Source organism: Dasypus novemcinctus, chromosome X (genome assembly GCF_030445035.2).
Source record: "Dasypus novemcinctus isolate mDasNov1 chromosome X, mDasNov1.1.hap2, whole genome shotgun sequence".
Lineage (NCBI taxonomy): Eukaryota > Metazoa > Chordata > Mammalia > Cingulata > Dasypodidae > Dasypus > Dasypus novemcinctus.
Genome location: NC_080704.1, coordinates 100,160,971 through 100,183,001, shown reverse-complemented (window position 1 = coordinate 100,183,001; position 22,031 = coordinate 100,160,971). Strand labels below are relative to the sequence as shown.

At 36.8% G+C, this 22,031-nt stretch overlaps 1 protein-coding gene across 3 annotated transcripts in view; it reads right to left on the bottom strand.

The window, feature by feature from the left end:
- The window catches only part of DIAPH2 (diaphanous related formin 2), a 1,008,307-nt gene that overhangs the window by 61,574 nt on the left and 924,702 nt on the right, over positions 1-22,031 (bottom strand). Inside the window, exon 28 of one of the 3 annotated variants that reach the window (XM_071212997.1) lies at positions 15,729-16,240. The exons of the other annotated variants lie outside the window; for them this stretch is intronic. Within the exon in view, the coding sequence (XP_071069098.1) occupies positions 16,218-16,240 (23 nt within the window). The 3' untranslated portion in view covers positions 15,729-16,217. Of the gene's footprint in view, positions 1-15,728; positions 16,241-22,031 lie in introns of those variants that run through there. 3 annotated transcript variants of the gene reach the window in all.

Here is a 22,031-nt window from a genome sequence, read left to right as displayed (position 1 = left end):
ATCCATACCCAAGGCAGTTTGAGCTAGAAGAGTAAGGGGTCTGATCTAAACAGAAGGTAACTCCTTATAAAGATTTCACTAGCAGTATGAGAGGTGAGGCAAAAGAGTAAGGGCATCCATGAGTCTTCTGCGCTTTCTGATCGTGGTCCTCACAGTTTGACCTCATTCTTTCTTGTTAAGTATAATGACTGTCATGAATACAAGGCATATGTATATTCAAATATTTAGTATAGAACCATGCTGAAAATAAAAATAGTTTGTAATTACATGTGCTACTGCTTCCTCTTAACTAGAATGAAAAAAACAGTTAATATCAAGCAAACCATTGCATGGTATTAAAAAAAAGGGGGGGGGGAATGTGTGATACCCATGAAGTCATGCAGTCATACAACACAGATAGAAATATACTTTCTACCTTTCTACCTTTAGAATTTGATTCTAATTATTTTATCTACAGTCTTATTTCAGATAAATGTATTACTGGATGGTACCTGATATAACTTGGGTTATAAAAAGAGAATGCCTAGAGGAAAAAAACGAGAACTAACAGACACACACACACACACACACACACACACAAAAGGCTCTATGTGTATCAATGCTTTTCAACCTTTTGTAACTTTAGTTGACATCAATCTAAAGTCATGATACAGACACAAGTAGCTGAAAATAAAAATTAAGAGCTATATTTTACTAATTTGATTTAAGTTAGCATCTTCATGGCAATAATAGGACAGTTAGTTTTAGAGACTGAGATGCTCTATCAATAATTGCTAGTACCAGTATTTGACAATATTCATTTGAGGGAGGGAGGAGAGGGACGCTTTGCTTTTAGGAAAAAAAATACTATTTAAATCACATTCAAATCAATTTCTGTATTATTGTCCTTTGATTTCCAGAGGATCACCTTAGAGACTTAGTCATATGGATTGTCCATATATTAAGTGTTGTTTGAAATGAGAAACCTCTCTACGTGAATGAAAATAGATTTCCCCTTCACTACAGAGAAAGAATTATACCCTTCTATTTTAACTCAGTTAAAAAGGGGTGGAATACTAAAAATTAAAGAACAGCTTCTGAGTTCAATTCATTTTTTCCCTATTAAGACTAAGTTGAAAATTGGATATTCAATTTACCATCGAGAGGGGATTCAAATATTTCTGCTCAATCTCTCATTGCTTCTAAATTCACTTGAAGGCAAGATTATTAATTCCTCCTGACAGAAAATCAAGATTTAATTAGCAGCTGACAGCTCTAAGGAAATTATAGGTAAAATTCAATATGATAGTTTTGACTAAATAATGTGATTTTACATCTATGAGAAATACTATACAAAGTAATGAACATACAGTATTTGTTAGTTTAGATGTTAAATTTTGGACAAGTGATTAATCATACAGGGATATACTCTTTATTAAACCTTAAAGAAAAATAAATGCTACCTCTTTCCCAACATTGTTACCTCTAACATTTGTAGCAGATGGTCACACTATTTTCTTTCACTTATTTTTTTATTGTGGTAATATATATGTTTATATATATAAACATATTTTATGAGCTCTCTCTATATATATACTTTAAGAGCTCTTTATATATATAGCTCACATATATATATAGCTCATAAAGTTTGCCATTTTAGCTAAAGTGTACAATTCTGTGGCATTAATTACTTTTACAATATTGTGCTACAATTTTGCATTCATTTCTAATTCAACTAAACAGTTATTTATTGTGCCTCTTACTAAGTTCAGTAAAGTATTCACTGTAGGAGATAGAACAAAGAATGTTTCTGTTTTCAGGGACTTAAAATCTAGTGGGTGGTAGAGATAACATACAGAGACAACTGAAGTACAAAGAGTAATCAAGTACAATGGGAAAGGAACAAGGAGAAAAACATTTAATTTGGGATGAGTAGGTGGCAGTGGTGTGTGGGAACAGGTGGAAATTTTTCACGAAGGAAGTTGTATTTGAAATGAGCCATATGGGTAGTCAGAGAAAAGGGAGTCATTCAGCTGGGCTGATGCACAGAGTAGATAAAGGGAGTAGTGAGAAATATAGACAGAAAAGATATATTGAAAACCACACCATGGATGGACATGAATACTAGGTTGATGAGTCTATACTTAAGTATTTTATGTCTGTCACGTCAACTAGATTCTAGGTAACTCGAGTGCAGAAACTGTTTAAATATATTTTCCTAATTCCAGAAAAGTCAAGTACATTGTGCTGTAGTACACAGTAGATCTGCAATAAATATTCAGGGAAATGAATGGATTATAAAATTATCTTTCAATGGCTTTTTCACTTTTTACTTTTCTTTAAGCTGCCTTTCTTAAACCTCCCTTAAAAGTACAGACACTTTAAATTGCCTTTCTAGGATTACAATGTGAATAGAATGTTAATCCAAGGATTCAGACAACCATTAGGGTCCCGACTAAAAGAATGCCACTGCTGAAGTCTGTATAGCCTGGTGCCACTTGATCCATATCTTGTTGTATATTTGATAGAAAAACTGACTTTTAGTCAGTAAAAATGACATGGCCTAAGTTATTTTTATATAGGCTTTTAACTTTCAGATAGGTTCCATAGGGAAATAACATCAAAACAAACATTTTTTTGTAAAAATGGAGATGCAGAAACTCTGCATCTTGTGCATTGATTTCCTTTTCTATTATTTTTTAAATTTTAAAAAATTAATTAAAGTATGTCACACATACATAAACATACATATTCAGTAAGTGTATAGTAATAGATGTGAACTTATAAAACAAATATACATAACATCATATAGGGATTTCATACCCAATCCTACCACGAATACCTTGAATTGTTGTGAAAAATTTTAACTAATGATTAAAAAGCATCCTCAAAATATTACTACTAACTAAAGTTTCTTACCTTTGGTGTATTTTTTCCCCAACCTACCCTATTCTTTTTATTATTATTATTTTTATATCATTTATACATGAACATACATAAACACTAATAAACATAAATAACATCATACAGGAAACCCATACATCAACTCACCACCAATAGCTTGCATTGCTGTGAGACATAGTAATAAGGAATATTGTCAAAGTCTTATGACTAAATATAGTCCATATCTTACATTTGGTGTATTTTCCACCTAACCCACCCTATTATTATTTTTTAAACTATGTTTTTATTACAGAAGATGTGAACTTACAAAACAATCATGCACATGTGCAGAATTCCCATACAACACCCCTCTATCAACACACCACACCACGGTGAAACATTTGTTACAAATAATGAGATAATATCATCAGACTTTCACCACCAATCATCTTCCATAGCATACATTTGGTACCCTTTTCCCCCATAGTCCCCAATTATCAACACAGTACATCTTTAGCATAGATCAATGAATTAAACAGTATTGCTGTTATCCACAGTCCATAGGTTACCCCAGTTATATTTTTCCCATGCTTCACATTTCCACTACTCTGCTAGTGATGAACATATGCTCTAGCTCACAAAGGACACTCAAACATCTGTACCATCAACTGCAATTCTCCTCCACCTCTGGATTTACTGTGTTATTCGTTTCCTAGATTATTCTCTAGCTTTCTTTCAATTGTCATTCACATTCCTAGACTACCCTTTCCAGCCACATTCCCATTTATAAAACAGCTATTACTCCATATAATATGTTACCACAACTCTATATATTTCCACACTTTTATAGTAAAGTTAATTAAAACTTCTACATACATTAAGAATAAGAGGTCCATCTCAGTCCTCCTCTTATCTCCTTTAAGAATCCACTACCTATCACCAGGTCTTGACAGAGTTTTCCTGCATTTTCTTCTAGAGGCTTTATGGTTCTTGCATTTATATTTGGGTTTTTGATCCATTTTGAGTAAGTTTTGTTATAACATGTGCGACACAGGTATTCTTTCATACTTTGGGCTATGGACATCCAGTTCTCTCAGCACCATTTGTTGAATGGAGTTTTCTTCCCGAACTGGGTGGATGTGACAGGCTTGCCAAAAATTCTTGACCATAGATGTGAAGGTCTGTTCCTGAACCATCAGTTTGATTCCATTGGTCTATGTGTCTGTATTTATGACAGTACCATGCTGTTTTTGAAATGTATTTTTTTCTTTATTTTTAAAAAAATGTTACATTAAAAAAAAATGAGGTCCCCATATACCCCCCACTCTCCCTACCCGACTCCTCCCACGTCAACAACCTCTTCCATCATCGTGGCACATTCACTGCACCTGGTGAAAACATTTTGGAGCACTGATGCACCACATGGACAGTGGTCTACATTGTAGTCTACACTCTACCCCAGTCCACCCAATGGGCCGTGGCAGGACACACAATGTCCAGCATCTGTCCCTGCAGTACCACCCAGGACAACTCCAAGTCCTGAAAATGCCCTCACATCATATCTCTTCTTCCCTCTCCCTACCCTCAGCAGCTACTGTGACCACTTTCTCCACATCAATACTACAATTTCTTCCCTTACTAATCACAATAATTCCCCAGCAGAATTCCAGTAAGTCCACTGTAATCCATACTCTATTCCTCCATCCTGTGGGCCCTGGGATGGTTATGTCCAGTCCCCCTCTACATCAGGAGGGGGTCTAGATTCCACATGGATGATGGATGCAATTCTCCTGCTTGCAGTTGTAGGTACTCTTGGCTCCCTGGGATGGTGGTTGACCTTCTTCACCTCCCTGTTAACTGGCCAGGGTAAGTCCAATAAACCAGAGGGTAGGAGCTGCAAGTCTGCTGAGGCTCAGGGCCTGGCTGTCACATGGACAGTCCAGAAATTCAGGTCTTCTGAGTATACACCAACCTGAACGCCAACCACAGGTCCGGTAAAAGTAACAGAAGAGGCATGTGTAGAAAGGTCATATCTGAGTTCAACTCCATCACAATCAGGAACATAAACTCCAAAGTAGGGCCAACTAACATGGCACTGAACTCCAGAGCCATCTGCCATGACCATAGAACCTGTGGGTATCTGTAGCCCTCAGGAGAACCAGTACCTGGGTTTCTATCTACTTTTGCTGTCTCTGGTATCCTGCTGAGGCTTGCATAAGCATTACCCCTCTGATGACCTCCTGACTCTTTTTTGGAGACTCACAGCCATATGAACTCATTTGTTCTTTCCATTTTCATGCTGTTTTTAACCACTGTAGTTCAGTAGCATAATTTAAAGTCAGGAAGTGGGAGTCTTCCAACTTTGATTTTTCCTTTTTAAAATGTTTCTGGCTATTTGAGACCCTTACCTTTCCAAATAAATTTGATAATCACGTTTTCCATTTATTTTTAAAATGCTGGTCGAATTTTTATCGGTATTGCATTGAATCTGTATGTCACTTTGGGTAGAATTGACATCTTAATGACATCCATTCTTCCAATCCGTGCGCATGGAATGTTCTTACAATTACAGAATGCTTCTTAAATTTCTTTTAAAAATGCATTGTAATTTCTTTGAATACAAGTGCTTTACATCATGAGTTAAGTTTACTCCTAAATATTGGATTCATTTACTCACTACTGTAAATGGATTTTTTCCCCTGACTTGCTCCTCAGATTGTACATTACTAGTGTTTTTAAAAGTCTATTTATCTCTGATATAAGTATAACTACTCCAGCCTTTTTTAAAAATTACTTCATGCATAGAATATCTTTTCCAGCCTTTCACTTTCAATCTATTAGTATCATTCAGTCTACAATGAATCTCTTACTGACAGCTTATAGGTGGCTTATATTTTTCTATCCATTCTGCCACTCTGTCTTTTGATTGGGAATATAATCCATTAACATTCAATGTTATTACTGTAAAGGCAGTTCTTATTTCATTCATTTTGACCTTTGGGCTTTATCTGTCATATTTTCTTTTCACCACTCTTTTGAGATTTTAATTACCTTTACTGATAGAATCTTAGTTTCTAGACTCTCTTCCAAGCCTCTTGTCTCCTGTCTTTTCTTTTCAGACTGTAGCATTACCTTTAGTATTTCCAGCAAAGTCAGTCTCTTGGTTACAAACTCTCTCCACTTCTGTTCATCTGTGAATATTCTAAACTCACCCTCATTTTTGAAAGACAATCTTGCCAGATAAAAGGTTCTTGGCTGGAAGTTTCTCTCCTGCAGTATCTTAAATATATCATACCATTGTCTTCTTACCTCTATGGTTTCTGATGAGAAATTGGCACTTAATCTTATTGGATATCCCTTATATGCTATGCGTTATTTTTCTCTTGTTGTTCTCAGAATTCTCTCTTTGTCTTTGGCATTTGACATTATGATGACTAATATGTGTCTGAGAGTTGTTCTATTCAGATTTATTTGGATGGGAATACATTGTGCTTCTTGGACATGGATATCCATGTCCTTCAATAAGGATGGGAAATTTTCTATCCTTATTTCTTCCAATATTCCTTCTGCCCCTTTTCCCTTTTCTTCTTCTTCTGGAACACCCATAACATGTATGTTTGCATGTTTCTTGCTGTCATTTATTTCCCTGTGACCTTGTGTATTTTTTTCCATTCTTTCCTTCACCTATTCTTTTGCATGTTTGCCTACGGAGGCCATTTCTTCAAGTTTACCAACCCTTTATTCTGCATCCTTAAATTTGCTGTAATATGATTACAGTGCATTTATTTTCTTTTTTTATTGAAGTATATCATTCATACATGAACACACATAAACAATAAGTGCATAGTAAAGATTGCGAACTTACAAAACAAACATACATAACATCACACAGGGGTCTCATACATCACCCCTCCACCAACTCTTTTCATTGGTGTGAAACATTTGTTACAAACTATGCAAGAGCGTTGTTAAGATATTACTGCCAACTATATTCCTTATCTTACATTTGGTGTATTTTCCCCCCAACCAATACAATTTTTTAAATGTATTTTTGTTACAGATATTTTGAACTTGCAAAACAATCATACAGATGTGTAGATTTCCCATAAACTCCACACCTTGGTGGAACATTTGTTACAGATTATGAGATAGTATCATCAGACTATTATCACCAATCATAGTCCACAGCATATATTTGGCACACTTTTTACATACACCTACATTATCAACACAGTATAGCTTGGCATTAGTGCAAGAATATTATAGTTTTGCTGTTAACCACAGTCTATAGGTCACATGAATTGTAATTTCCCCGTTTCTCCATATTCCCATCACCCTGCAATAGTGATGTACATCTGCTCTCACTGAAAGAAGGACTCTCTTGCATTTGTACCCTTAACCACAATTCTCAACCACCTCTGGGTTCACTGTGTTTTCCAGTCCCTAGATTATTCTTCAGTTTCTTTCTATTGACATTTACTTCCCCAGACTACCTTTTTCAGTCACAATCTCATTAATAAACCAATTGCTACTCACTATAATGTGTTACTATCAACTTTATCCATCTCCATACTTTTACAGTCAAGTTAATTAAAACTTTGATGTACATTAAGCATCCATAGTTCTTCTCAACCCTCCTCTTATCTCCTTATAACCTATACTCTAGGTTTTAATTCCATGTGTTTATTATTTGTATTTAGTTCATGTTAATGAGACCATGCAATATTTGTCCTTTTTGTCTGACTTACTTTGCTTAGTATAATGTCTTTAAGAATCATCCATGTTATCACATATAAACCAATTTCATTTCTTCTTATTGAAGCATAGTATTCCGTCGTATACGTATATATCACATTTTGTTTATCCATTCATTGGTGGATGGATACGTGGGCTGTTTCCATCTTTTGGCAATTGTGAATAATGCTGCTATGAACATTGGTGTGCAGATGTTTGTGTCATAGGTTTTAGTTCTTTTGGATATATTCCTAGTAGAGGAATTGCTGGATCATATGGCACTTCTATATTTAGCTTCCTGAAGAACCACCAAACTGTGTTCCACAGAGGCTGCACCATTTTACACTCCCACCAACAGTGAAGGAGTGTTCCTATTTCTCCACATTCTCTCCAACACTTATTGTTATCTGTTTTTTTAAATAATGGCCATTCTTTGTGGTGTTAGATGATATCTCATTGTTGTTTTAATTTGCATTTCCTTAATAGCTAGTGATATGGAATATTTTTTCATGTGCTTTTTGGCCATTCACATTTCCTCTTTGGAGAAATGTCTATTTAAATCTTTTGCCCATTTTTAAATTGGATTGCTTGCTCTTTTATTGTTGCGTTGTATGATCTCTTTATATAGAATAGAAATCAAACCTTTATCGAATAAGTGGTTTCCAAATATTTTCTACATCGATTGGGCTGCCTTTTCACCTTCTTGATGCAGTCCTTTGAATCACAGAAATGTTTAAGTTTGAGGAGGTCACATTTATCCATATTTTCTTTTGTTGCTTGTGCTTTTGGTATAAGGTTTAAGAATCTACCACCTACCACAAGGTCTTGAAGATGTTTCCTTACATTTTCTTCTAGGAGCTTTTTGTACTTCCTTTTATATTTAGGTCTTTGATCCATTTTGAGTTAATTTTTGTATAAAGTGTGAGGTAGTGGTCTTCTTTCTTTCTTTTGGCTATGGATATACCAACACCATTTATTTACCAACACCATTTGTTGAATAAACTATTCTGCCCCAACTGGGAGGGCTTGACAGGCTTATCAAAAATCACTTGGCCATAGACACGAGTGTCTGTTTCTGAACCATCATTTCGGTTCCACTGATCTATGTGTCTATCTTTATGCCCAATACTATGCTGCTTTTACCACTGTAACTGGGTAATATGGTTTAAAGTCTGAAAGTGAGAGTCCTCCAACTTCACTTTTCCTTTTTAAGATGTTTCTGGCTATTCACGGCCTCTTAACCCTTCCAGATAAATTTGATAATTGTGTTTTCCATTTGCTTAAAAAATGCTGGTGGAATTTTCTTTGGGATTGCTTTGAATCTGTATATCAATTTGGGTAGAATTGACACGTTAATAATATTTAGTCTTCCAATTCATGAGTATGGAATGTTCTTCCAATTATTTAGGTCTTTTCTGAATTCTTTTAGCAATGCATTATAGTTTTCTGAGTACAAGTGCTTTGCATCCTTGGTTAAGTTTTACTCCTAAATATTTTATTCTTTTAGTTGCTATTGTAAATGGAATTTTTTTCCTGACTTCCTCCTCAGATTGTGCATTATTGGTGTATAGAAACATCACTTATTTTTGCATATTGAGCTTGTATCCTGACACTACTGAAATCATTTATTAGCTCTAGCAGCTTTGTTGTATATTTTTCAGGATTTTCTAGTTATACAATCACATAATATGCTAATAGTGTAAGTTTTAATTCTTCCTTTCCAATTTGGATGCCTTTTATTTCTTTTTCTTTCCTGATTGCTCTATCTAGAACCTCTGGCACTATAATGAACAACAGTGGTGACAGTGGGCATCCTTGTCTTGTCCCTGATCTCAAAAGGAAAGCTTCTAGTTTTTCACAATTGAGTACAATGTTAGCTGTGGGTTTTTGATATATGGCCTTTATTATGTTGAGAAAATTTCCTTCATTTCCTATTTTTTGTAGTATTTTTAACAAGAAAGGATGCTGTATTTTTCAAATGCTGTTTCTGTGTCAATTGATAAGATCATGAGATTTTTCTTCTTTGATTTTCTAATGTGGTGTATTATGCAGATTTTTTTTTGTGTTGAACAGCCTTGAATGCCACTTGATCACGATGGATAATTCTTTTAATGTGTTCTTGGATTCGATTAGCAAGTGTTTTATTGAGGATTTTTGCATCTGTATTCATTAGAGAAATGGGTCTGTAATTTTCTTTTTTTGGTAATATCTTTATCTAGCTTTGGTATTAGGGTGATATTGGCTTTACAGAATGTTTGGTAGTGTTCCTTCTTGTTAAATTTTTTGGAAGAGCTTGAATAAGATGGGTATTAAGTCTTCTTTGAATGCTTGGTAGAACTCACCTGTGAAACCATCTTGTCCTGGGCTTTTCATTTTGGGGAGCTGATTGATGACTGTTTCAGTTTCTTTACTTGTGATTGGCTTGTTGAGGTCTTCTATTTCTTCTAGTGTCAGTGTAGGTTGTTTGTACATTTCTAGGAATTTTTCCATTTTATCTATATTGTCTAGATTTTTAACATAAAGTTGTTCAGAGTATCCTCTTATCTCCCTTATTTCTGTGGGGTCAGTAGTAAGGTTCCCTTTTTCATTTTTTTATTTCATTTATTTGCATCTTCTCTCTTTTGGTCTTAGTCAGACTAGCTAAGGTTTTGTGAAAGAGCCAACGTTTGGTTTTGTTAAGTTTCTCTATTTTTGGTTCTCAAATTCATTTATTTCTGCTCTGGTCTTTGTTATTTCATTCCTTCTACTTGCTTTGGGATTAGTTTGCTATTCCTTTTCTAGTTCCTCCGCTGTATAGTTAGTTCATTGATTTTAGCTCTTTCTTCTTTTTTAATGTAAGCATTGAGGGCTATAACATTTCCTCGCAACACTGCCTTCGTAGCATCCCATAGGTTCTGATATGTTGTATTCTCATTGTCACTCCTCTCAAGATATTTATTGATTTCTCTTGAAATTTCTTCTTTGACCCACTGATTATTTGTGTGTTTTTTAATCATATATATGTGAATTTTCCCTTTGCCACTTGTTGATGTCCAGCTTTATTCCTTTATGATCAGAGAAAGTTCTTTGTATAATTTAAATTTCATTGAATTTATTGAGATCTGCATTGTGTCCCAACAGATGGTCTCTTCTGGAGAAAGATCCATGAACACTTGAAAATAATGTATATCCTGCTGTTTTGGGGTGCAGTGTTCTGTATACGTCTATTAGGTTTAGTCTATTTATCATATTATTCAAGCTCTCTGTTTCTTTATTGATCTTCTGCCCAGATGTTCTATCCAATGCTGAGAGTGGTGTATTGAAGTCTCCAACTATTAGTGTAGAGATGTCTATTTCTCCCTTAAGTTTTACCAGTGTTTGCCTCATGCATCTTGGGGCATCCTGGTGAGGTGCATATATATTTATGATTGCTATTTCTTCCTGGTGAATCATCCCTTTTATTAATATGTAATGTCCTTCCTTGTTTCTAATAATAGTTTTTCTTTTAAAGTCTGTATCATCTGATATAAGTATAGCTACCCAGCTTTTCTTTGGTTACTGCATGCATGGAATATCTTTCTCCAACCTTTCACTTTCAATTTATTGGTATCCTTGTGTCTAAGGTGCGTCTCTTGCAGACAACATATAGGTGGCTTATATTTTCTTATCCATTCTGCCAGTCTGCGTCTTTTGATTGGGGAGTTTAATCCATTAACATTCAATGTTATTACTGTAAAGGCAGTTCTTATTTCATCCATTTTGGTCTTTGAGTTTTGTCTATCATGTTATATTTGACACTTTTAGTTACTGTTACTGATAGAGTTGTCATTTCTAGACTCTCTTCCAGGTCTCTCTCTCCTGTGTTTTCTTTTCAGGCCATAACATTCCTGTTAGTATGTCTTGCAAAGCTGGTCTTTTTGTTATAAACTCTCTCAATTTCTGTTTCTCGATATTCTATTTATCTATATTCTAATCTCACCCTCACTTTTCAAAGATAATCTTGCTGGGTATAAAATCCTTGGCTGGCAATTTTTCTCCTACAGTATCTTAACTATATCATACCATTGCCTTCTTGTCTCCATGGTTTCTAATGAGAAATCGGCAATTAATCTAATTGGACATCCCTTATATGTTATGCATTTCTTTTCTCTTGCTGTTTTCAGAATTCTCTCTTTGTCTCTGGCATTTGACATTCTGATTAGTATGTGTCTTGGAGTTGGTCTATTTAGATTTATTTGGATGGGAGTACGTTGTGTTTCTTGGACATTGATTATCAATGTCTTCAACAGGGCTGGGATATTTTCCACCATTATTTCTTCAAATATTCTTTCTGCCCCTTTTCCCTTCTCTTCTACTTCTGAGAAACCCATGACATGTATGTTTGCACATCTCTCTCTTTTTTTAAGATTTATTCATTTATTTATCTCCCCCCCCACCCCGGTTGTCTGTTCTCTGTGTCTATTTGCTACGTGTTCTTTGTCTGCTTCTGTTGTTGTCAGCCACACCGGAATCTGTGTTTCTTTTTGTTGTGTCAGCTCTCTGTGTATGCTGCACCATTCCCGGGCTGGCTGCATTTTCCTTCGTGCTGGGTAGCTCTCCTTATGGGGCGCACTCCTTGCGCATGGCGATCCCCTATGTAGGGGCCAACCCTGCCTGGCAGGGCACTCCTTGAGCATATCAGCACTGCACATGGGCCAGCTCCACACAGATCAAGGAGGCCCGGGGTTTGACCTTCCATGTGGTAAACAGATGCCCTCACCACTGGGCCAAGTCCACCACCTGTTTGCATGTCTCTTGCTCTCATTTATTTCCCTGAGACCCTGTTCAATTTTTTCCACTCTTTTCTTCATCTGCTCTTTTGTTTGTTCACTTTTGGAGTCCATGTCATCAAGCTCGCCGATCCTTTCTTCTGCCTCCTCAAATCTGCTGTTATATGCCTCCAGTGTATTTTTAATTTCATTTACTGCACTTTTCATTCCCATAAGGCCTGTTATTTTTCTATGTATGCTTTCAAATTCTTCTTTGTGCTCATCCAATGTCTTCTTAATATCCTTAATCTCTTTAGCCATCTCATTGAATTAATTAAGATCTGTTTGAACATCTAAGATTAGTTGGCTCAACTTCTTTATTTCATCTGCAGGTTTATCTTATTCCTTTAATTGGGTCATCTCTTCCTGTTTCTTGGCATGGGTTGTAATTTTTTTTTGGTGTTTCTGCATCTGGCTTACTAGATGTACTTATTCTGGGTGCAGTTTCTCCCTTTAGTTTAGGACTTTCTTATCTTTTCTCCCTTGCTGGTTGTGTAGTAGGAGCCAAGGATCTAGTTGGTGCTGTAAGCTATGGAGGCTGAAGCTACCCATGTTGCCCCAGGAATTGATGAAGTTTCTCCCACCTTTCTCCTCTGTCAGGTGTAGGCACAGAGCTGTAGCCATGTATAATAATCCCAGTTGGGCATAAGACTGTCTGTAGTCACCCAGATACACTGATAAAACTTCACACCCCTTGCTCCCCTACCTTAGGCAGGGATGGAGACTATAGTTTTGGTCAGCAATCTATGCTGTGTGGGTCCAAAATGACCACAGTTGTTCAGGTAAACTGATGTATCACCAGACCCTCTCCCTACTGGGAGTGGGAATCGACCCTCTGGAGTGCCCAACAATCTAATCTCTATGGGCCAAATATGCCTGCAGTTGCCCTGAGAGGCTTAGGGAGTGCTGTCCCTTCTGCCATTTGGGGGGTGGCAACAGAATCACAAATGCTCAACAGTTCAGTCCTGTAGGCTGAAAGTACCCACAGTTGTCCAAAGAGGCTATGGAGACACCAGACTCCTCCTATCCTATTGGGGGTTGGGGTGGATTCATAGGCATCCGATAGTCCAGTCCATGCAAGCCAATGGTCTGCTGTTGCCCAAAAAGGCTGTGGAAAGACCAGCCCCCTTCTTTTTTATTGGGAGGTGAGGATGGGTCCACAAGTACCCACCAGACCAGGCTGTGTTGGCCAAAAACACCAGCAGTTACCCAACGAGGCTGGGCAAACACAGTCCATCTCTTGTCCTATTGGGGATGGAGGTGGAGCCACAGGTGCCCAACAGTCAGACTTGTGCAGCCCAAAACTATTGTCCTGAGAGGTTGAGGCAATACCAGCCTATCCTGTTGGGGGACAGAGGTGGAGATGGGCTCAAAGGCACTCAAGAAATCTGTGGGCTGAAAACTCCTGCCACTGCCCAGAGAGGCCAAGGATACCCATCTCCTCTCTTATTCTCTTGAGATGCAGGCATGGAACCCCAGGTGTCTGACTATTCAGCCTCTGCCAGCGGAGAGCACTTTCACTTCCCTGGAGAGCCTGGTGCAGGTCCTGTCAGCTACCTTGCTCCTGGAATGAGGGGGCTGGATCTCCTAGGCTAGGGCTTCAGTCCAATCTTGGTGGAAAGAAGCCCATCCCTAACTTCACTGGATTTCAGTCAGCCAGGCTCCCCCTCATGCCGGGGGTGGAGTCGAGATGGAAGCTACTGGACTCTTTACCATTTGGACAGATTCACATCCTAGCTGGTTGAAGGAGTATACTTTAGCCAGTCGAGTCTAATACTCAATAGTAGATGTCAGTGGACATATGTCTCTTCCTTCACCATTTATAGGAAAAGGAGCTTTTAACTCCAGCCATGGAATAGCTCCTGAGGTGGCTTGCACCCCTAGAGTAGGATGGGCACGAGCCTCTGCAGTGTGGTTTGCAGCTTCCCAGAGAGGTGGTGCAAGTACCTCCTGCTTCCTCCCTGCCAGAGGTGGGACTGGGGTTTAGGGTAGATCTGCAATCCAATCTGGGTAGAAGGAAGCCGGTCCTTACAAGCACTGTGATTTTCAGTCAGCGACACTTCCCCTTGTGCCTGGGGTGGAGTCGGAATGGCAGCCACCCACTCCCCTCTGATCTAGACAGGCTCAAAGTTTAGTTGTCGCTAGGATTCTACTTCAGCCCATAGAATCCACTAATCAGTAGCTGAAGTCGGTGCCACACTATGTTTTCCTCCCGTTTTTATTGGTGGAGATGGAAATTCAACTCCAACCACGGAATAGCTCCCGAGGCAGCTTGCATGCCACCGGCACTGACCTCCGTGGCATGGAGGGCTCTACTCACAATTCCTCTGTGCAGATAGGTAGTCTCCTCCTTCCACACTGTCAAGAATGTTGCAGGATATTCCTCTGGTCTCCTGGGTCCTCCAATAGGTGCTTTAGGTAGCTCCGGGTGACCACCAACTGTTAAGAGCTGACTCCAGGAGCTCCTTACTCTGATGCCATCTTGGCTGTACCCCCCAATTCCAGTGTATTTTTAATTTCATTTATTGTATCTTTCATTCCCATTAGATTTGTTTTTTATGTAAGCTTTCAGTCTCTTCTTTGTGCTCACCAAGTGTCTTCTTAATAGCCTTAATCTCTTTAGCCATCACATTGAATTTATTAACGACATTTGCTTAAACATCTATGATTAGTTTTCTCAACTCCTTTATGTCATCTGAAGGTTTATTTTGTTCCTTTAACTGGGCCATATCTTTCCATTTCTTGGTATGGATTGAAAATTTTTCTCAGTGTTTTGGAATCTGGCTTACTAGATATATTTATTCTGGGTGCAGTTCATTTCTTTAGATTAGGGCTTTCTTGCCCTTTCTTCCTTTCTGGTTGTGTAGTAGGAGCCAAAAATGTTGTTGGTGCTGCAAGCTGTGGAGGCTCAAGCTGCCCACATTGCTCCAGGGACCCATGGATCTTTTCTCACTTTTCTCCTTTGCCAGGAGTAGGGAAAGAGCCACAGTAATGTTTAATAATCCAAGTCATGAAGGCCTAGACTGTAGTTGCCCAGAGAGACTGGTAAAGCTTCACATCCCCTCCTCCCCTGCCTGGGGTGGGGATGGAGCTGAAGGTGTGGGCAGCAATCTATACTGTGTTGGTCCAAAATGACTACAGATGCCCTGATAGACTTCTGTCTATTCAGTCTGTGTACCTGCAGTTACCTGCAGTTACATAGTTACATATGCAGCTACCATATGTACCTGCAGTTACCTGGAGAGGCTGGTGCAGGTCCCACCAGCTACCTTCCTGCCAGAAATGATGCTGAAGCCTAGATGAGGGCTGCAATCTCATCTTGGTGGAAAGAAGCCAGTCCCTATCATCACTGCGATTTTCAATCAGCTCTGCTTCCCCTCATGCTTGGGGCAGAGTCAAAATAGTGGCTATTGGCCTCTTTCTGACTTGGACAAGTTCAAGCTTCAGCTGTTCTTAGTACATACTTTAGCCTGACGAATTTACTAATCAGTAGCTGAAGTTGGTGCCCAACAGCCTTTTTATCTTCCCTTTTTCCAATTCCAACTACAGAATAGCTTCCTAGGTAGCTTTTGCTGCCAGTGGAGGATGGGTACCAGCCTCCTTGGCAAGAAGTGCTCTACTTATGAATCTTCTCTGTAGATGGGCAGTCTCCTATTCAAGGAAGTTGCGGGATGCTCTTCTGGTCTCCTGTGGCCCCCAAAGAAGTGCTTTAGATAGCTCTTTCGTGATTATTAACTACCCTGAAGCATGAGGTGAGTCTACGAGCTCCTTACTCTGCCACCATCTTGCTGGTTGAGTCTTTTGTGTTGATTTTATTTCTGACCTCCTCTCTTCTTACAGGAACACTCTACAACAAACTGAAAAATGGTAGTAGTGATGTATTTATAAATCTCATTTTTTTTCTGTAATGGCAATTGAATCATTTTTTTAACAATGAAGGTACGCACTTTATTTTTTATTTTTGCATTTGAGAATGCTTTTTTAATTTAAAGATTATCTTGTGCCAGATTCTGTCTTATTCTGCTTTGTTTTCACTGACATATTTTCCAGTGTCATTTTATTTATTTATTTTTCATTTAAAAAATTTATAAAATTTTCTTTTAAAGATACACAGATCACAAAAAATATTACATTAAAAAATATAAAAGGTTCCCACTTACCCCACAGCCCATCACCCCACTTTTCCAACATCAACAACCTCTTTCATCAGCATAGCACATTCATTGCATTTGGTGAAAACATTTTGGAGCACTGCTGTACTGCATGGATTATAGTTTACATTATAGTTTACACTCTCTCCCAGTACATTCAGTGGGTATGGTAGCATATATAATGTCCAGCATCTTTCCCTACAATAACATCAATTTTATTTTAGGCATTCTACGTAATGGTTAATATATCACATGAAATAATGTTTTTAAATATTTATATTATTGATTTAATATTCTACTAGCTTTCTGTTTCTTAGGAAGATAATATGTTTTACATGGTTGGAATGAAATTTATGTAATCCTTATCCATTTTCTCTTTCCCTTCTAAGTACAATTTCATGAGCTAGTATTTGTAACTTGGGGACAGCAGTAGGGTGATAATTGAAGGAGTTTGATGGTGAAGGGCACTTATGTTTTTTATGAATAATAATATTATGAAATATCTTCTATCAGAGATCAATTACGCACTTCAAAAAAGTTTGCAATTATTTTAATAGAGGTACAAAGAATCATTTCACATCCAAGGTTACTGACTGTTCTGAGAGTGATAAATACATCATAGTGCCTGACGCCAGTAAGTACTCAGTTTATTGAATGATTAAAATATATACATTTCCCATTCTTATTTACTTCCAAGATACTTGAGAATAAAATAGGTAATAGGTAAAAGAAAAACATTTAAAAACACTTTAAGCAGATGCTTCACTAAGAATACTACAAGGGGATGGACATCAAAAATGATTCCACTCATGAATATGCTAATTTTTAATAGATATTTTTCCCCCTTATATATTCCATTTGGAAGTGGAATCTATTTTAGCACCCCTTTAATCTGGGCTGTACTAGTGACACAGCTAAGCCCAGCCCAGACTGCAGATTTATGAACAATTGTTTTAAGCCATTCCATTCTGGGTGGTTTGTTATACAGCAATAGATAATGGAAATATCTTCTAATAATATCCACCGTTTACTGAAACTCTTGTTCTTCCTTCTTTATCTTGCTAGCTCTTTTCACTTTGGTCTTCGTCTCAGCCTTTTAAAAGTGTTTCCTCCTTGTCATTTTCTCCAACATATATAGGTTTTGTCTTTTCCACTGCGATTAGTGTATATGTTTATGTTTAATACAAACAGAGTCTTGCATTCCAGGATACAGAAAGATAAAATCATCACCCAAAGCTCAGTTAGGTAAGGGGATTATGTTTCCCTTGGTCATGATGTCAATGAATGTGTCTAATGTTAAATAGCAAAAAGTTAAACTATCAGTTTTGAATATAAAATACCATAGAGAATGATAAACTGAGTAGTCCTTTTCTTCACACTTACAAGGTAATAGAGGATCACCATTTTTGAGCAAATAACCAGAAAGAAGTGCTTTGGCTTGGAACCAAATTAGAATTTTGGAATTAAACTATCAAACCCATGCCTACATTTAATTATTATAATGCAAGTAAGATATACAAAACATATTTCAGTTCTCCTAACAAACACTAGTCTAATATTCTGGGTTTCTACCCCCATTATTATTTAAATTTTCATATAAACCTCAGCTAGGTTCAGCTTACCCATCCCTCTACTTGGGGTCTGAGAGATTTACTGAGGATGTTCTGAATGGGAGGTTGGCATAACTGGTTAAAACATGGCTGTTTTAAAAATCAGTAAAGCTGTGGCAGCTGTAGCTCCAAGATGCCAAGCAATCTGCTTAATTTCATGCCTATCAAATAAAGAAAACATTTTGAATCAGCTCTCTGCTGATTTCGTGAAGTCATTTTAGTCCATACTGTGCTTCCAAGTACGCCTATGTGCAAAACGTACGATAAAAACTGAGCTATCTTCCCAATGCATGCACACACATCCCACACACAAGCATGAATGTACATCAGAAAAGGGAACCATCATTCTGAGCCTTCCATCACCCTTCCCACCTGAAGTGTATAATGGCATAGCAATCTAGAAATATTTGCATTCACTCAGAATTTGGCAGGATTGGGTATATTTGCAAAATAATTATGTTGGATCCTTTTATCTTCTTGAGTACTTCAATAATCTGCTCTACTTTTCATATTGCATGTGATATGCAGGCAATGTGGACTGAAAAGATGACTTAAGAGGGTGAGAGTTCACTGTCCTCTGTGATATGAATTTGCCTTCTCTTTCTCCAGCCTCAGCTATGATATTACAGTACTACTCTGTAACCTTATAATGATTCCTCTAGCATTTATAAATCTCATTTCACTACATTTCTTAAAGTGCTAAGTTCAAATGCCATTTGAAAAAAGTGCTTAACACCCTAGTGTGAATCTAACTGGACTGGAACCATCGCTAAACATAATTAACTCTTTTCCTTTACTTTACCTTCTTACCTCTATTTTTCTTAATTATTTCCTTTGCTTCAGATACAGAACTATAGTTTGACACTTAATATTTGAGATAAAATATCATGGTCAGTTGGGAAGTTAGGTTACCCATAAGGAATGGGCAATTTTTACTATGCCTGTAAGTAAAAGGTAGTTTTCTTATTTCCCTGTTCTCTGTTTCTGTACCTCCTTCCCTCGTTCCTTCCCTTAAACCTCAGTCCCTCCTCTTTGGCCTGATAGCTCAAGACAGATATATGGACATATCCTCTCTAGTACATTCAGTATATTTGTATGATCACCTTTCAGAAAAGTTACAGAATTATTATAAATGCAAAATTTTAAATACATATAACTGATGCTTAGCAAAAGCAGTGAAGGGCATACACAACATCACTTCTGGAGATAGTTTCCAACATGGCTGCTAAAATACTGTTTTGCTTCTAGACTATCTTTCTAGCCTGATTATTATTTGTTGAGCACTTGCCTTCACAGCTTTCACATTTTACAGGACCTCCCATTTTATACATAATTGACTTGTATTTTATATCTTCTAATCAGTTGCATAATGATGACCAATACTCTATTCATAACTCAGGGGTATTAAATTATTTAAGATTTCCTATATATTTAAAATTTACAACCGGATTTTTAAAAAATAACATGTACAACAACATATGATTTAAAATAAGGCCACTAAACCATTCTGAAGTTAACTATTACCTCACTTAATCTCACAAATATCTAATTATCAGAAAATTCTAATGCAGATATTGCAAATTAATTAAAAACTATTCAAATCTTATTTGCATATTTGTACAAGGGTAAAGGATACGACATCTTATCTCAACTGCTGAGAAGGTCTCCATTTCTAATTGACACTTCCAGCTTCCTAGAACTCTTCTTTGTTTAATTACACACACACAAGCACATACACATCTAAAAGTAGGAGTGGGAAATAGGAGAAAGATAAACAAAACAATAGGAAACTGTGTCTGTTACATAAGCCTTAAAAATATATAAAGATTTTTTTACTCAGATACTAACAGTGATCTGTTTCAATTCATATATTTCTCTTCTGGAAACCAAACTGAGCCACTTTAATGCCAATAGTATATTGAATATGACAAGTATAGAAATAAGCATTGTCTTTAGGGATCTTCCACTATTAGAACAGATGTATAATCATGGGTCAATTGCATATTTCTTCCCTCATTTTCTTCATATGTACATCCAGCACAATCCCAAATAATCTATAATGGAATAAATGTAATACATTTCTTAATGAATGGATATTTTATACTTATATGTGGTGGAGATAGTATCTTAAGTATAAGTTCATGTATTTTTTTTCTCATCTTCCATGGTACCATGTAATAGGATAGGGTCTCAAAAGAGAATTAAGTTCACTTAAAAAAATAAAGAAAATTACATATCTTATGTACCTGAGTTTGCAGATTTTGGATTCATATCCATTGTATATATACAAAGTCAAGGATTTCTGGATTTTTAAAAAATTGAGTGCCAAATTAAATGTATAAGTAACTAAAGTAACCTGTCAAAAGAAAGTATCATATACATTGTCCATTCCAAGGGAAACTTACTGCAATTGCCAGATCACCTGTTAATTCTTCTTATGCCATTGTTTTAATCTAAATTATTCTGGTTTCAGAAAATGACATGGGCTGGTATCTGGCTCAATCTAATCAAACTCAAGTGAATTTCAATTTCGAGTGTGCAAATTTTAAAAATCCTAATACATTTGAAGGTCAGTAATAGGAAAGGTAATAGGAAAGGAGAGGAAGGACTATATTGTTTTATGTCAGGATTTAGTCACTCCTTTTATCTTTTAGAGAAACTTGACCTTCTGCAGAGATCTCTCTGGGAGATTTACTCTGAACAAAAATGAAAATCTGACTACATTTTTTTTTCAGGTAACAATGCCTCATGGTCATTATTTTAGCAAAGGCACCATACAAGGTAGTAGGGACTGGAATAATTCTGGCCGCTCACAAATATTTTTGTCCATTTTTAGCTTATTTTCGTAGCCCATATATATAAATCTATTTAATCCTTTTGATTGGGATACAAAATCAATTGTCTTATTGCAGGGAGCAAGGTGTTTTATGTTTCTCTCTCTTCTTTCTTAGGATATTTAGCAATTTAAGAATGAAAGTGATGTGTGGGATATAAGGGCAAACAACAATAACAAAAGTAAAGGCAGACTGATTAAATATAGCTCAAATTAACCTGGATAGTACAAAGGGACTGTATATGCAGAATCTTAGTGGTGGCTTAAATCTTTGTATGGAGCAACTTTCTTTACTCACTATTTTAGAGTTGGAGCTACTTAGATTGAAAGCAACAACAAAGGAAAAGTCGGTTTAGTTTATCTTCAAATTTGACTTTATTTGAGAGGGAGCTTTTGGTTAGTACAGCATCCTTTTCAATTTGCTTCAGTATAATGCACAGCAGACAGACAATAAATGAACTGATTAGCAACTTTTTAAATTATTTTCTAGTAGTTTTTTTCATTATCAAAGCTGCAGAGAATCCTTAATGTTAGTGTTCTCTAACTATGGTACTCTGAAAACTTTTAAAAATTTGCTTTCCTAAAGAGATGAACAGGAAATATATAATTAGAATAAGAAATATCCAAATTTCAAAGTAGGTTTCTAAGGTTTCTTTTAAATATAAAATCCTATATCTTCCTTTTCTCTAAAAACTGTTTAGCAGTTTGAGATTATTTAACTCGAAAAAGAGAGATTGTATTTGTAAACTGGTCTGTTCCTCTGGGCATGCTCCCTTTTGATTGTATTAGATTCAGCTGAGATGTCTTTGATTAAAACATGTTAAGATTAGGGTTTTGATTTGACCAAGTCAGTAGGGTGTAACTCAGGTTAAGTCACTGCCTCCTTGGTGGGCTGATATAAACAGGCACTCACTCAAGAAGACACACAGAAGAAGAGAGAACTTTGTCAGTTTTGATCCTGTAGCTCTGGGAAGAGATGAGCCATTCATCCGATAGTTTACAGCTGACCTTGTGAAGAGACCATAGCAACTAAGAAGCCCTGGAAGACAAGACC